At 36.2% G+C, this 16,129-nt stretch overlaps 1 protein-coding gene across 2 annotated transcripts in view; it reads left to right on the top strand.

Annotated features, from left to right (window-relative positions):
- The window catches only part of KANSL1L (KAT8 regulatory NSL complex subunit 1 like), a 99,745-nt gene that overhangs the window by 80,720 nt on the left and 2,896 nt on the right, over window positions 1-16,129 (top strand). Inside the window, exons 7-11 of one of the 2 annotated variants that reach the window (XM_036254359.1) lie at window positions 422-529; window positions 9,829-9,957; window positions 11,633-11,748; window positions 13,411-13,535; window positions 14,693-14,747. In XM_036254359.1, the coding sequence (XP_036110252.1) occupies window positions 422-529; window positions 9,829-9,957; window positions 11,633-11,748; window positions 13,411-13,535; window positions 14,693-14,747 (533 nt within the window). The remainder of the gene's footprint in view (window positions 1-421; window positions 530-9,828; window positions 9,958-11,632; window positions 11,749-13,410; window positions 13,536-14,692; window positions 14,748-16,129) is intronic. The other variant, XM_036254360.1, reaches the window with a different exon arrangement.

Here is a 16,129-nt window from a genome sequence, read left to right as displayed (position 1 = left end):
CTGAATTATAGTTTTTCCTTCAAGTAATTAAAACCATGTACTTTTATCTTTTGGAAACCTCAATAATTCAAATGCAAAGGTTGTGGGGGTGGAGTCGAATGGTATTAAGAGTCATCCAGGTTTGGCTGTAGTTATAAGATTTTCCGGGTACATTTGTTTTCATTTGTGAATATTTATAATTTTATTCATCGTATGTACTGTTTTAGTTATTCATTGTTAGCATTTGTTAAGAATATATAATCAGTAATTCCAAAATACTACCAATTTATTTTGAAAGATTATTCTACCACTTCTGGAAGTTGTGATTTTTCAAGCTGTTGCTTATTTTCCTGAGGTTATATGCTATTTTTAGAAAGAAAGCAATCTTACTAAATCTATAGAGTGCTGTTCACTGAAAATTGTTTTTACTTTATTTTTCCAGATGTGCCTCTTCATTTTCACTTTGAAACATTGTTTAAAAAGACTGAAATTAAAGGAGATCTTGCAGAAAATAAATTTGTAGGAGACTGTATCATATCTCCATCCCCTGGTATGTTATTTATAAATCTTGTACTTTATATATATACCTTTTATATCTTTTATATACTTATCATTGTTGCTTTTGAAGGAAATAAAATTTAACAAAGGAATAAATGTAAATTCTTAATTTTTAATATTCACTTTTCACAAATCAGATACACACACACAAATAGAAAATGTGTGGGAGTAATCCTAACAAGAAATGTGCAATACTTATTGAAAGAAAATTATGATTATTGATAATTAAAGGAAATTTAAATAAATATGGATAAAATAGCATTCCTGGATAGTAAGATTAATAAGGATATCAGTTCTCTGTTGGTTTAAATGCTTAATGCATTGTAACTTGAAGTTCTAATACAATTTGGTTAACTTAACAAAATAACTAAAACCCATTGGGAAGAATAGATGGCGAAATATAAAAGGAATTGCTGGAAAAAGTATTGAGAGAATCTAGCACAACCATATACGGAAATATGACAACTCTGTAATCGTTAGCTTAGATTCTCTTTTGCTTACATTTAGGAAAGTAGATCCATGAAGCAGACTAACAGGTTATACTTTATTATAGAAGGGAACAGTTGTATGTTAGTGAGAAAATGGAGAACCTTTCAGTAAAGAGTATTATTAGTCTATTTGAGGAAAGTTTGTACAGTCATTTCATACCATGTATCAGAATTAATTTTAGCTGGTTCGAGAATTTTAAATAAAAAACCAAAATTATAAAATAAAACTTGAAAAATTATAATGAAACATTTATGAGTACTCTGAATGGGGGTGGGGTCATTGTTTATGCTTGGACGCAATCAGAAGGAAAAAAATAACATATTTTTACTATCTGCAAACCTAAAATATCAATATCAAAAAGTCATATAAAATGTTTTACTTCTGCCCTGGCTAGTTTGGCTCAGCAGTTAGAGCATCAGCCTGTTGACCAAAGAATCGTGGGTTCAGTTCCAGCCAAGGGCATGTACCTCAGTGGCAGTTTGTCCCCGACCCCTCTGGGGCCATGCAGGTGGCAACCAATTGATGTGTCTCTCTCACATTGATGTTTCTCACTCTCTCCCTCCCTCCCATTCTGTCTGAAGAGAAATGTAAAAATATCCTCAGGTGAGGATTAAAAAAAACGTTTTACTTCTAAGAGAAATTATTTCCAGAGGAAATAACCATCTATTCAAAAACTCAAGAATCAACTGAATGCCTGTTAGAATTTAAGTGCTGAGAGGTACTAGATTTTAGAATTAATTTCTAAAACCTAGTAGCTTTGATAAATACCAGTAATAATGAGTTAGAATATGTAAAGGAATGTTACATACATACACTGACATGAATATATAACATATCTAGGACTAAACTTAACAAGGACCTACATAAGAAAACACCAGCCCTGGCCGGTTTGGCTCAGCGGTTAGAGCGTCTGCCTGCGGTCCGGAGAGACCCAGGTTCGGTTCCCGCTAAGGGCATGTACCTCGGTTGCAGTTTGTCCCCAGCCCTGGTTGGTCGTGCGGGTGGCAGCCACTCGATGTGTCCCTTTCACATCGATGTTTCCCTCTCTCTCTCTTCTTCTCTCTCCCTCCCACTCTGTCTGTACAAAAAATGGAAAAAATGTCCTTGGGTGAGGATAAAAAAAAAAATTAAAAAAAAAAAAAAAAGAAAACACCAAAAGTTTATTGAGGAACATAAGAGTATGTGCCTATTATGGAGAGAAACATCCATTCCTGTCAAAAGACAGTTTTAAATAAGATGTCATTTTCCCCAAAATTAATGTATAATGTAGTTCTAATCAGAATCAAAGAGGCATTCTTCTTTTGAAAGAGCTATTCTGAAGTTTATCAAAGAGACAAAATATTGAATAGCCAATAAAATTATAAAATATCAATAAGGAAATAGAAGATATCAAAATGTATTATAAAGCTAAAATCATTAAATTATTGTGGTGCTGATAGAAGCCAGATCAAGGAAATTAAAGTCCTAGAGACAGACCAATGGGTTCATTATATGGTAAGGTGGTATTTCTATCAGTGTGGAAAGGATGGTCTAGTCAATAAATAATAGCAATAAACAGTTCTTAGGAAGAATTCCTTGTATGCCAGTACTGGTTGAAGGGTTTATATTTGTTTGCTTTAATCTGCACAACCCTGTAAAGTTAAATATTATTTTTCTCCTTGACTAATTTTCCCCAGATCACAGCTGACTAGTGGTGGAGCCAGGATTCAAATCCAAGCAGTCTGGCTCAGAGCACATGCTTTCAACAACTCCGTTTCTTCCATAATTAGTGGCAGTAAATTATGATTTTTGGAAAAGATAAAATGAGATCTTTGCCTTACATAGCATAGCATATTAAAACCAGTTTAAGATGAACATTAAAATACATTCCACGTAAATTAAAAAGTTAACTATTTAAAACTGTCTCATGAATTAGAAAAACTAGGCGCATTCAGTGAATGCTCATGTTTCATACTTTGTTACAATAATAAATTTAAACATTACAATCACTAATTTTGGTAAGAATGTAGTTAAAATAGGACTCTCATATATTTGAGGTACTATTAAGAATTGATACAAGACTTTTGGTAAGTCTTGTGAATTGCATTACAAGGCCTTTAAATATGTATTTTTTAAATAAGACCATTGGGAAAAAAATCAGCCTATTTGTACACTTGCTCACAACAAATTACTAAACTGTCAAGTCTGTATTCTGATCCAATAAATCCATTTATAAGAACCTAGTCTAATACAAAATATGAAACCACCTTAGGTGACAAATATATTTAGCATATTTGTGTTAATAAAAATTGGAAACAACTTAAAGAGCACAACAGGAATACAGTCGTCCCTCGCCACTTCTACTTCACAGGAATTCATTTATAGCGGTAGAGTCTGGAACTGATTAACCTCAATAAACGAGGGTCGACTGTATGGTTAATTAACACAGTGGAATCTACAGCTTTCAAAAATATATTCAGGCCCGGCCGGTGTGGTTCAGTGGTTGAGCGTCGACCCATGCACCAGGAGGTCACCGTTTGATTCCCAGTCAGAGCACATGCCCAGGTTGTGGGCCCGATCCCCAGTGGGGGGCATGCAGGAGGCGGCCTACTGACATTCTCTCTCATCGATATTTCTCTCTCTCTCTCCCTTCCTCTCTAAAATCAATAAAGTAATAAAATAAAATATATATATATATTCATTTCATATAAGAATGTAAACATTTGCCCTGGCCAGTTTTGCTCAGTGGTTAGAACATTGGCCTGTGGACCAGGAAGTCCCAGGTTGGATTCCGGCCAAGGGTACTACCTTGGTTGCGGTTCATCCCTGGCCCCATTTGGGGTTGTGTGGGTGGCAACTAACTGATGTGTCTCTCTCACATCAATGTTTCTGTTTCTCTCTCTTCCTTTCTCTCCCCCTTCCTCCCTCCCTCCCTTCCACTTTGAGGATAAATGTAAAAATATCCTTGAGGATTAAAAAAAAATTGTAAACATTTATGAATGTTAAGTGATATAAAAGGAGAAACATGTTTTACTTCTATGTACAGTTATAACCAAGTAAAAATGTTACCTATCATTCAAATGCAACGTGTGGGCCTATTGGGGATCCTGATTTGAACTCAGCTGTATACACATACACTCAACACAAGCACAGTTTTTGAGATAGAGAAATTTGAACATGGGCTAGATGTTAGATATTAATGAATTGTTCATTTTGTTATATGTAATAGTGCATGTAGTTACATAAATACACACACGTTACCTGTTAGAGATTCAAGCTGACACATATGTCCATGATTTGTCTGAGATTTGCTTTAAAATACTCTTAGCAAAAAATGGTGGGGAGAGGTGAAGCAAGATTGGTTACCAGTTTATAATTTTTGAGGCTGAATATTAGGATAATTCATTATCTTATTCATTTGCTTTTTTTGAAATTTTTTTAAAAAAAGTAAAGTTAAAGAAAAAAACAAAAACACTAGGGACAAGGAACAATTGTCTGTGCTCAGGAAAAAAAAAAAAAAAGAACAGAAAAATACAGGTTACATTCTGGTTCTTTTCCATGATATAATTCTACACCTTAGAATTTATCCTGAAACTAAACCTTTTTAAAAATAGGAAAAACATATACATGAAATGATTATTGTAGGAATGTCCATGGAAATAACATCATGACAATGAGCTCTAACATCTAGGGAATAATTACATTATATTGTCTAATCAGAGGAATATGAGGCAACCACTTTAAAAAATAACAATTAAGAGTTATCAGATAAAAAATAAAATTATAATATACCCAAATAAAAATTATTGCATTTGAAATACAAATGATTGAAGGGAAATATATAAAAATGAAAATATATGCTGGTAGTAAGTGTGATCAGGTGATTATATTTAATATTGTTTATCTAACTTTAAAAAAATAGGGCAGTGTTAGGCACAGAATTAATAATGTCTCAATAATGTAATGAAATGTTAGTGATGGAAATTAAGAGCTAAGAATAGGACATTTGAGTTGAATGTTATACTAGGCAAGTCAGTGAAGTAGTCTTTGTATCCCAATCTCTCCTCCCCAACCACTCCCAACCCAAATAATTACGCATTAATTAGGTTTTATCCTATGTCAGTGTCTTAAGTAGTCAATTTTTATTTTACTGTTAGTGATTTCTAGAGAATTAAGTGAAAATAGAATTCAATATTTATTGAGTACTTACTCTGTGCCAGGTAGACTGTTGAATCAAAAGTGAATCAGGAAATCAAAGAAAGTATAATGTAATAAGGGGAAGCAGACACATTATTGAGATGTGACAGGCACACATATAATAAAAATATTCTAAAAAGAAGGCAGAGTGTATAACTCTGCCTAGGGGAAGGCAGAGGAAGAAAGGTCAAGGGTGACGAGGAAAGGGCCAGGGACTCCAGTAAGATGGTGATGTATAGCTCTGTTTAACTGGAATTTAGGGGAAGAAGATTCAAATGCTATTGTTGATTCAAATGCTATTGGCCCATGATAAGTAACAAACTTAAAATGGAAACAAACACGTGACTTGTCATGGAGCCTCGCAACAGTGTGGTGTGTTCAAGTATACACAAATGGCCTGGTATTTGTGTAGGCTAAATCGTGTGAAGGTAAGCAGAGGGACGTTTATGTGTTTGCCAGAACTTGGATTTACCCTGGACCGTCCATAATAGTTGGCATTTGTGACAGCATTGCTGACTTCTGGTAACAAGGAAGTAGGGAAAAGTCAAATTGTAGTGGGCTCAGTGAATAGAGGATTAGTGGCTATTCGTGAGAAAATATCAAAGCCAATTTAAGGGCTTGTACCCACCAAAATATTCAAAGTCATGAAAGATAAGACACTTGGAACTGTTTCAGATACAAGAAAACTTGAGAGAACTTACGACCGAATGTAGATCAGAGTTTTCTATAAAGAATATCATAGGAATAACTGGTAAAATTTGAATAAGGTCTGTAATTAGCTAATAGTATTGACTTCTTGATTCAGTGTAACTATGTAAGAGAATGCTTGTTTTTTGAAAATACATATGGACATATTTAGAGGGGCACCTTAATTCCACTGGAGTTTAGAAGGATAAAGCAAATGTGATAAATGTTAACATTTGGGGAATCTGAGTAAAGGGTACACAGAACTTTGTACTAGTGTTTTGAGTCTGAAATTATGTCAAATTAAGTTTACTACTTTTTGAGTGGACACGAGAGAAATAGCATAACCACAAAAGCAACCAGAAACCTAGGGCCCAGCTTTCTTCAGCACCCCCACCCCGTGTTCTCATATCTAAACCCATTTCAGCGTGATCTTACCAATTTGTTTCAAATCTGCTACTCTGTCTTCATCTCTACCACTCTCACAGTCCAACTCGATAACCCTTATCTGTACCACTAAAAAAGCCCAATTTTTATTTCCTTCCAGTCTCTATACCAACTGATCTTTTCAAAATGCAGACCTAATGATGTCACACCTGCTTGCCAACCCCATTCCTGTCAAATATTTGACGGAATATTCTTAAATAGGCTGGCTCCCTGTCCATGGTTTGTTTTCACCAGCTTCCTTACTTTATACACCACTGCTGTTGCTGCAAATCTGTCCTGTTCCCCTTAGCCTTCACATATACCTTTCTTTCCCTTGCCATCAGCTAGTTCTGTTCATATTTTAAAATCTGTCACTTTATCTGGGGAAGCCTTTCCTAGATTTCTCTTACTCGCATTAACTTCTCTCAATAGTACTGTCTTCTAGTTGCAGTTTTGGAGAGAATGCCCATGAACTATAACATGGGCAGGGACTACGCTGGCTTTTGCTCACCATTGTAGCCCCAGCGTATATAACACTGCCCGGCATGTAATTGGATCTCTATAAAGTTATTGAATGAATAAATGAGAAGGAAGCGAAGGCAGGGGATAGGAGAGATACTGGGTCAAGTTGTTTTAGGATGGAATCTAGGTGAGGATTTGGGAGAGCAAGAACCCAAAGGTGTGTGGAGTTAGATTCTGAATTGTCATATATTGCCTACTGTTTTGAGTCCACTGCAACCTTAACAAGACACTGAGGGGGGGAAAAAGGTCAATGTAAAGAAAACTTCTGAGTAAAACTCAATAAAAAGCATTACCTTGGTGAAGATTACATTTTCTTCAAAATGTTTGATTTGCTTTTAGAAGAAAAAGGTGAATTGTCTGGAATTTGCTTTAAAATACTCCTAAAACAAGAGTTGACACTCACTAGTGGAACCTACACGTGCCAGGCACATATGCATTTTAAAAGCTAACTTTCACAACTGTAGGTACACCTTTTTAGAAATGAGTTTAGAATTATGCCTGCCACCTTGTCTTCTATTTAACATCTTTCTTGGCACTCCTTTTTTGGATGGTAAGAAATCTTGGAGGCAGCCTTACCCACATGGCATCCTGGTTCTGTTTTTAGTGCCCATGCATCGTGCTATGTTTCCTTGTGAGCTTGAGCATCTGGGATATTGGTGTTATCCTGACATCCCTTGGGAAAGTGTGCCCATGCCCACATACCCGGTGGCCTAGGTGGCTGTCGGCCACACTCACACACAACTTGGTGGTCTTGGGCCTGTGGTGGTAGACACTTGTTGGTCTGGTATTTCCCACTGTTATTTTTATTGTCTAGAAATTTAACTCTCCAATAGTCAAAGTTGTTGAACTTTTACTTTGTAATCCCTTCATTCCTTCAGTCGTTATTAAGCAAGTGTGCTCTACCCGGGGTGGATGTTCTTTGCTGTGTGGTTCCCTGTGGCCGTGTCCATGTGGTCTGCCAATCTAGACGATGCTGCATTCCTAGTTACTCCCCAGCCCTGCCTCCCGCACTCCTTACACTGCCTCGTCCTGCTCCTTTTGGCACCTGCTTTCTCCTAAAATAAACATCTGTCCTGCCCCCTTAAGGAAAAAAAAAAAGGAAATCTTGGAGGCCATCTAGGAATTCTAACACTTTCCCTAAGCTCTTTCAAGTCACTGTTTTCCCACATGTAGTTCTGTTTTGTCCATCTGATTCTTATTTTTTTAAGTAATCTTATCCCTTCTCTGGTAGCTTTTAGGGTATCGTCATTGTGATGTGATGTATGATTTATGGTTTTTCCCCACTTGATTCGACACTCCAATAAGTTCTTGCAATATTAGGATGAGTATTGTTGACTGTGGATGTTTTGGCTACCTTGTCTTCAAATATAGCTCCTCATTCACCCTCTCTCTCCTGTTATCCCACTTGGGTTTGTCTTTATTTCCCATCACTATATTCCTTTGAGTTGTGGACTTCTTCCAACCAGACTTTGATTTTCAGCTTATCCATTCTGTTATTTAGCCCAGTTAGTGATGATTTTGTTTTTAAATTTGAAAATTATATTTTCCATTCCCATGGTCTCTCTAGAGGCCTTTTGGCTGTTTCTCTTGGCAATGGTAGTATTTTGAAGATTTCTTAATCTGTACCCTGTGAACTATTTCTTGAGGTTTTTCTTCCATTTGTTGTTTGTACCTTTTCTTTGTTTTCTGGTGTTGGTATCAGACTTTTGGAGTCTTGTGTTCTCATCCTTAAAGTGGCTATTCACTAGTAAGACTGTTCTGCCACTATTTATGCAATGCTTTTCATGGAAAGGGTAGAAATTTGCACCCTATACTATTTTTCAGAGGTAGTTAGGGATGGGCAGGACGTTTCAAAATGGGGCACATGGACATTGCCTTCTCTCTCCATCCATTTCTCGGCTCAGGGCTCAGATTTTATCTATTAAGACAGTTAATCTCTCATCAGTCAGCCTGGCTGAGGTGTTGGGATCCTGCTAGTTAGTTGCTCCAGATAATTGTCCTGCTCCCAGTTTCCCTTTCCTGCGGGTCTAGAGCACCTTTGTTGTTGATCATATTTTTGTGGCAATATTTTCCATGTACTTTCGCACTGAGTTTGCTCTTCAGTCTAATTCCATGTGGTACTAGTCTTTCACAGATCCCTCAGAAGTCCTACATACTAACAAGCTCCCCCATTTGTTTACTAGTATGGATTTACGTGTGCATGTCTATACTTTTTAGAGTGCTTTGCCATCGTGAAGTCAAGAATCCCAGTTACTGTTTGTAGGCCATGCTTTTTTTCAGTTTAAGTGAGAATTTGACACTTAGCCTATATACTCCTTTTTCTATTCCTTTCCACAGTTCCAAATCCTTCAAAAAGAGCAGCCAATTTGATCAGTCTAGTACTAGAATATGGCGTTCAAACAATAATCATGAAGAAATTAACATTCATTCAATGCTTATGTCAGATATCCTTCTAATGACTATTATCCTTATTTGACAGATAAGGCAACTGAGGCACAGAGATATTAATTGACTTAAAGTTTTAGAAAATTCATTGCTTTAAAGAAAGTGAAGGGAATGACAGTAGGCACTGTGTTCTCCAGAGGTCCCAGTCTGTTTTGATTCTGTAAAATCTTACTTGGTCCTGAATTATTTCCAAATTTAAGGGTAAGCAGGGACTAACTTAAGGATTTAGGTCATATTCAACCAAGATTACAGACTGAACCAATCTTCTCTATAACATTTTGCAATTTAGAAGACTTTGAAAACAGATCACTTTCCTTTTCATCCACTTCAAATAATGGACCAACTATATAGGAAATTGGACAATTCCTGAAGATGTCGCTAAAGAATCTTATTATTTTCAGTTCATCTTGGGACCTAAGTAGTATATGTAATTTTAAATGGTATATTAATATTCTGCAATGTTATAAGTAGAAACACTAACATCTGTTCATTATCTGTTTGTGTTAAGGAACTAAAACTGCACATTTCCTTTCTTTCCATTTGTTCTAGTACATAATACTTCTCTGAGTCAATGGAGAAATGGATATTCTCCTACATGCAAGCCTCAAATAAGGTCAGAATCTTCTGCACAGCTGTTACAGGGAAGAAAGAAAAGACACTTAAGTGAAACAGCATTAGGTAGGTTAAAATGAGGACAGTACTAAAAACTGAAAATAAATTCTGATCTCCAAAGAACCCCTGCTTCATAGGAGTTCATGATCCAGTGGCCATTAATGAACAAAACATCCATGGTCCTGTGAACATTATACAGCACTTTCATGCATCACTTCAGAACTGCTGACTGTGTACCCCTCCCCCTTAAGGGTTTCTTTCCTATGTTCCCTGACTAGAGTAGAAATGTATCACCATCTGCTACCTACTATGGAGGTGTCAATTCACTGAAGCTTCCTCAGAATTTTGAGAAACTGGACGAGGTTCATTTAAGGTAACTCAACCACCTAGTTCAGTTCCCTCTAGGAACTTATGAATGACCATAGAAATAGCATTGAAACTAGGATCCTTCAGGTAATACAAAGTGTGGTTTTTGTGGGAATTTGAGACAAGATAGTTCCCACAGTTACTGCAAATTAATGATAAAAACTTACTTTTGCCTCATCCTGTATATACATTAGCAAAGTATTCCCCAGATGTAATGGCAATATGCCCAAATTAGAAACAAATTATATCCAAGATGTACTGGACTATGATTATACATGATTTAACACATTTATCACTATCTCTAGAAATCCCACCAAAACAGACCAAGTCACTACGTGATAATCACAACCTGATCAACTAGTGTAGCACAAAATAAAACTCCCACCCATGACCAGAGATTTCATTATGCTCTTTAGTGCCCCAATCTTAAGACAACCAAGTAACCTAGCCTTCAGAGAATGTTCACACATGTATACCGAAACATCAGAACACTTGATCTCTTAATAAGATGCATTATGAATTATAAAATTACCTAGGATGTGAAATGTTTCACTTGGATTGATGGGAACTCAGGGATAAAAGAACAAGTATAATGCTTTATTACAAAGAACTAGATAACTCAGTAAAATGCAGGACACCTGGTCTAGTCTTTGGTAAGTATCATGAAAAATGAAATCTAGATTATAAGAAACCTAGGCAACAAGAACCAATTTCAATATGTGGATCCTGATTTGAAGAAACTACATAAAGGATTTTTTAAACAAATTGAACAATGTAAATATGGACTGGGTATCAGATTTTACATTACACAGGACACTATTATTTTTTAAGATCCATACTAAAGTAAAACAAGGGCCATATATAAGTGAATAAATTATATATATACTCACAAATAGGGAACCAAAACAAATGGAAAATGGATCATGAAAGAGACACAGAAAATACAAAAATAAATAAATAAATAAATAAATAAACTATCCTAAGAAAAAATTCATAAAATAAAAACAGGATGCTATAAAAAATAACAGAGTAAAAGAACTTTTATAAATTAGTACTTTAATAGTAGAAAAAATTTCAAAAATTAATGGTCAGATCAAGCTAAGGAAATCTTCCAGAAAGTAGAACAATGTATAAAAACTGTCATTACCCCAGAAAATGAAAACAATTGTGGCAGGATGTGGCAGAAAATGGAAATGATTGTGGGCAAAAAATTTTTCCATTCTCTTATTTTTTGTTTTTGGTATGTTTAAAAAATAATAAAAAGAAAACCAATAAACATGAAAAGGAATCAGATGTCACCTAACTAGGAGAATAATTCTGGTACCTGTAAGTTACCTTAATGTTTGACATTCTCAATGGTTTTTTTCCATGGCAGGAGAAAGAACTAGATTTGAAGAATTTGCTTTTCAACACACAGAACCAGGATCCCACAGAAATTTTACTGCTGCTACTAATGTCAATGTTATATCAAGACCTCAGAACTCATCACAAGTAGGTTTTTTGTATATTGAACTTTAAAACTGCTTTATAGAATTTTAAAACTGGCAGATTTGAAAATATACATTTTGTTAATTAACAGCCTTATTTATTAACACATATTAACATATTTAGATCTAAATTATTAGGAAGCAAATGTGATTAAACTTTTTTAGTAGGGAGCCAATTGTTCATTAATCCTTGGTTATAGCTTTTATTCCTGTCAAAAACAAACTTTACTGTAAGCATCCCTTTATATATAACATGAAGCTAAATATAATCTTACTAGTAAGAATCCAGCCCTTGTGTTATTTTGCTTTTTATCTGGTCAGAGTCAAGGTCAAAAGGTGGAAGGGTACCCTGGCCGCTTTGGCTCAGCGATTAGAGCATCGGCTTGTGGTCCCGAGAGACCCAGGTTCGGTTCCTGCTAAGGGCACGTACCTCAGTTGCAGTTTGTCCCCGGCCCTGCTTGGGTTGTGTGGGTGGCAACCACTCGATGTGTCCCTTTCACGTCGATGTTTCTCTCTCTCTCCTTCCCACTCTATCTGAACAAAATATCGAAAAATATTTTCGGGTGAGGATAAAAAAAAAAAGGTGGAAGGGTTTAGGACTCCAACTGTGTGGCTCATCTGATTAAGCACTGTCCCATACACTGAGCGGTTACAGGTTCGATTCCCAGCCAGAGCACATGCCTGGGTTGCAGGCTCGATGATCAGTGAAGGGCATGCAAGAAGTAGCCAATCAATGTTACTCTCTCTTTCCCTCCCTCTCTAAAATGAATAAACCATATCTTTAATTAAAAAAAGGTGAGACTTGCCCAGCTGGTGTGGCTCAGTGGTTGAGTCTTGACCCACTCGGGGCACAAGCCCAAGTTGTGGGCAAAATCCCGAGTGGGGGGCATATAGGAAGTAGCCAATCGATGTTCTTTCTCATTGATGTTTCTTTCTCTCCCTCTCCCTTCCACTCTCTCTCAAGTCAATTTTTTAAAAAGATGAGACTTTAATAATGATCTTGAATGAATGACTCACAAAGTGTTTCACAGAAATATTTCAGTCTTTCCCAAGAAAAGGTGTGTTAACTGATCATTTCTTTGACATTTAACATGCCTTATGGTATAATCTTAATCTTTTATGTTGTTTCGCATTTTAAGGCATTTATACTTTTTATGGCCATAAAAATAAAAATAGGTTTGTGTGTGTGCATACACAAATGTATGCTGCATACACAAATGTATGCTGCATACCTGCCCCTGCCCCAAAAAGATTGTCTGGTTTCAAGAAGACAGGTATGCTTTCTTGCTTTTTTCAACACTTTATAGTCAGATTATTTTTTTTTAATGTTTTTTATTGATTTTTTTAGAGAGAGGAAGGGAGAGATAGAAACATCGATGTGAGAGAGATACAATGATTGGCTGCCTCCTGCTCGCCCCCTACTAGGGATCAAGCCCGAAACCCGGGCCTATGCCCTGACCAGGAATCGAACCAGGACCTTTCAGTCCATGGGACTGATGCTCAATCTACTGAGCCATACCAGCTGGGTTATAGTCAGATTTTTAATGATATATTTATAAAACTTAATATATAGGTATACTGCCATGTTATCTTTATATAACTCAAGAGTGTAGTCACAGGAAACTAAATAATGCTACAAAACTACTGTAACCCTATTTTGCTGCAGAATACTGCACGTCGGAGACTGCGAAGTGAGAGTTCTTACGACATAGATAATATTGTGATTCCTATGTCATTAGTGGCCCCAGCTAAGTTAGAGAAACTCCAATATAAGGAAATACTTACTCCGAGGTATGTATACTTACATCTTTTTACTTTCTTCCTTCTTTTTCTTAAATAAACTTAAATTTTTCAGACTGAAATTAAAATTTTAATTAATGAAAGGAAGATGCTCCTCTCCCCCTTCCTCCCACTTGTATAACCACAGAGGGACAGTGAAGAAAGCTTACATTAATTATGCTGAAGAATATAGTATCACAACTTTACTTCTCAGTTTCTATTAAGAATTTTTAAAAGTCTTTTTTCCCCCATTCAATATTTAGCTATGTATAGGACACTAAAAGGTATTTTAGGAACGTAAATAATTATACTTAATTAATAATTGCTCTTTAAAATGGAGGTTTACACAAGGTTGTAAAATGAGTTCAAAGAAAGCAACTACCTTGCATGGGGTATTCTCACTATAAGGCAATAACACCAGTGACAACAAAAATGAAATTTTGATGTATTATTGCGAAGTCAGCAATAAGAAAGATGAATGGGAAGGTCTGGGAAGTCATCATGAATAGGGGGAAGGTAAGTGTATTCACATAGGGAGACCACAACAAAGGCATTTGGACACGTGTGCAAGGCTGTCAGAGACGAGGTTTTGTGTAGGCCAATAAAGGGAGTTAATGCTAGAAAAGAGGTTAGAACCAGATTGTGGAGGTCCTTGAATGCCATCCACAGATCTGCTTCCTAGCAACGATGAAAGCAGTTTCTTAATATGAATCTGGTACCAGGAATTAGATAGAAGAGGTTGGAAACAGACATTAACTGAGTGACAACTCCCGTAATTCCTACTGCTCTCTATTCCAGCTAATTCCTAACCCTCTTATTAATAGTTATTTTGAGGTATTAAGAACTTTTAATACTCTAGGAAGTGTTTTGAGAATTACTACAGAGAATGTTGATATATTCTCCATAAGAAATAACATTATTTGTGGTTATAATGTTCTTTAGCAACATTGATTTTCAATTTACATAGTGGGAGGGAGCTAGATGGCTGAGCTGGTTGTTTAATATTGAGGAATTTTGTAATCCAGTAATTAAACTCAAAAGAGGCCAAAATGAAAGTCTTCACACAAAGAAATGGCAAATACTATAGATCAGGGTGTTTTGTTGTTTTGCTGAGCCAGTTTATTAATTACTGACAACAGCTGTTGGAAATTGGTTTGTATCTTCAACAGCTGGAGGATGGTTGTTCTTCAGCCTTTGGATGAATATAATATAGGTGAAGAAGAGGTAAGTTGCCTTTCACTTATGGGATAATTGTACTTTATATATTATGAAGTCTGCTTAATTTGATATTTGAGGAAATACAAGCCCTTTAACATACTGATTTTTATTTAGGAAAACCAAATTCTTCATTAAGGGTATGTTGATTAGAAACGTTTTTGTGCAAATTTGACTATAAACAACAGATATAAAATAAAGCAAATAGAGCCCAGGCCAGTTTGGCTCAGCGGTTAGAGCGTCACCCTGCAGACTGGAGAGTCCTGGGTTCGGTTCCCACTAAGGGCATGTACTTCAGTTGCAGTTTGTCCCTGGCCGGGATTATGTGGGTGGCAGGCAGCCACTCGATGTGTCTCTCTCACATCGATGTTTCTCTCTTTCTTCCTCCGTCTCTCCCTCCCCACTCTATCTAAACATAAACGCAAAAAAAAAAAAAAAGCAAATAGAAAGTATATCATTTGCTTATATGAATTGTTAAAATATTGACTTTATGTGAATCTCTACATTCATTCCCCATATTAAGTCATATTTTCCTGCATGAGGAGATTTAGTCTTTTTTTTTCCCCTCACCTGAGGACATGTTTCCATTTTTTGTTCAGATAGAGTGGGAGGGAGAGAGACAGAGAGAAACATCGATGTGAAAGGGGCACTTCGAGTGGCTGCCACCTGTACAACCAACCAGGGCCGGGGACAAACTGCAACCGAGGTACGCGCCCCTAGCGGCAACCGAACCCGGGTCTCTCTAGACCACAGGCCAACACTCTAACCACTGAGTCAAACTGGGCAGGGCTGAAGAGATTTAGTCTTAATATGCAAGTCCACCATATTCAAAATCTTGGGAACAAATTGATTGGGATTTAGAAAATTTTGGATTTTAGAAAAATAAAGAAGTACATACTTAATGAGTCTGGGACAGCTCTCACAATCAAATATTAATGTTTCTATAATGACATATTTATAAGGAAGTAGTTATAAGGAAGTAGAATAGCCTCACATAATTCCAGATCAGGCTATATCACCAAATGTTATGAAAACTTGTTTGCTTTTTTTTTTTCAGATTTTTTAAATTGCAGGAAAGGGGTTGTGGATCTGTTGGATAAAATATTAAGACAAGATCATACTATTGAACAATATTCCAAAGTGATCTAGAAGTAGTATATTATGTAAAACACTTCTGTTTCTGTAACAATGTTTCTATGCCCACTGACTGTGTGTTTCAACTACCAGAATTTAAATTGTAATGCCCTTCACTCCTTTAATGCAGTCTTCCCTAGTTCAATAAGATCCCGGCCAGGAAACCCAAATTCTTAACACTATCACCAAAGTCTTAAAACTCCAGAAAAGTCATTCGTTAAATAAATTCTCATTTATCTCAATCAATCAGTTTTACT

Source organism: Molossus molossus, unplaced genomic scaffold, assembly GCF_014108415.1.
Source record: "Molossus molossus isolate mMolMol1 unplaced genomic scaffold, mMolMol1.p scaffold_m16_p_11, whole genome shotgun sequence".
NCBI classification, from domain to species: Eukaryota; Metazoa; Chordata; class Mammalia; order Chiroptera; family Molossidae; genus Molossus; species Molossus molossus.
Note: the sequence above shows the minus strand (reverse complement) of the source record. Positions and strands in the feature narration are given on the sequence as shown.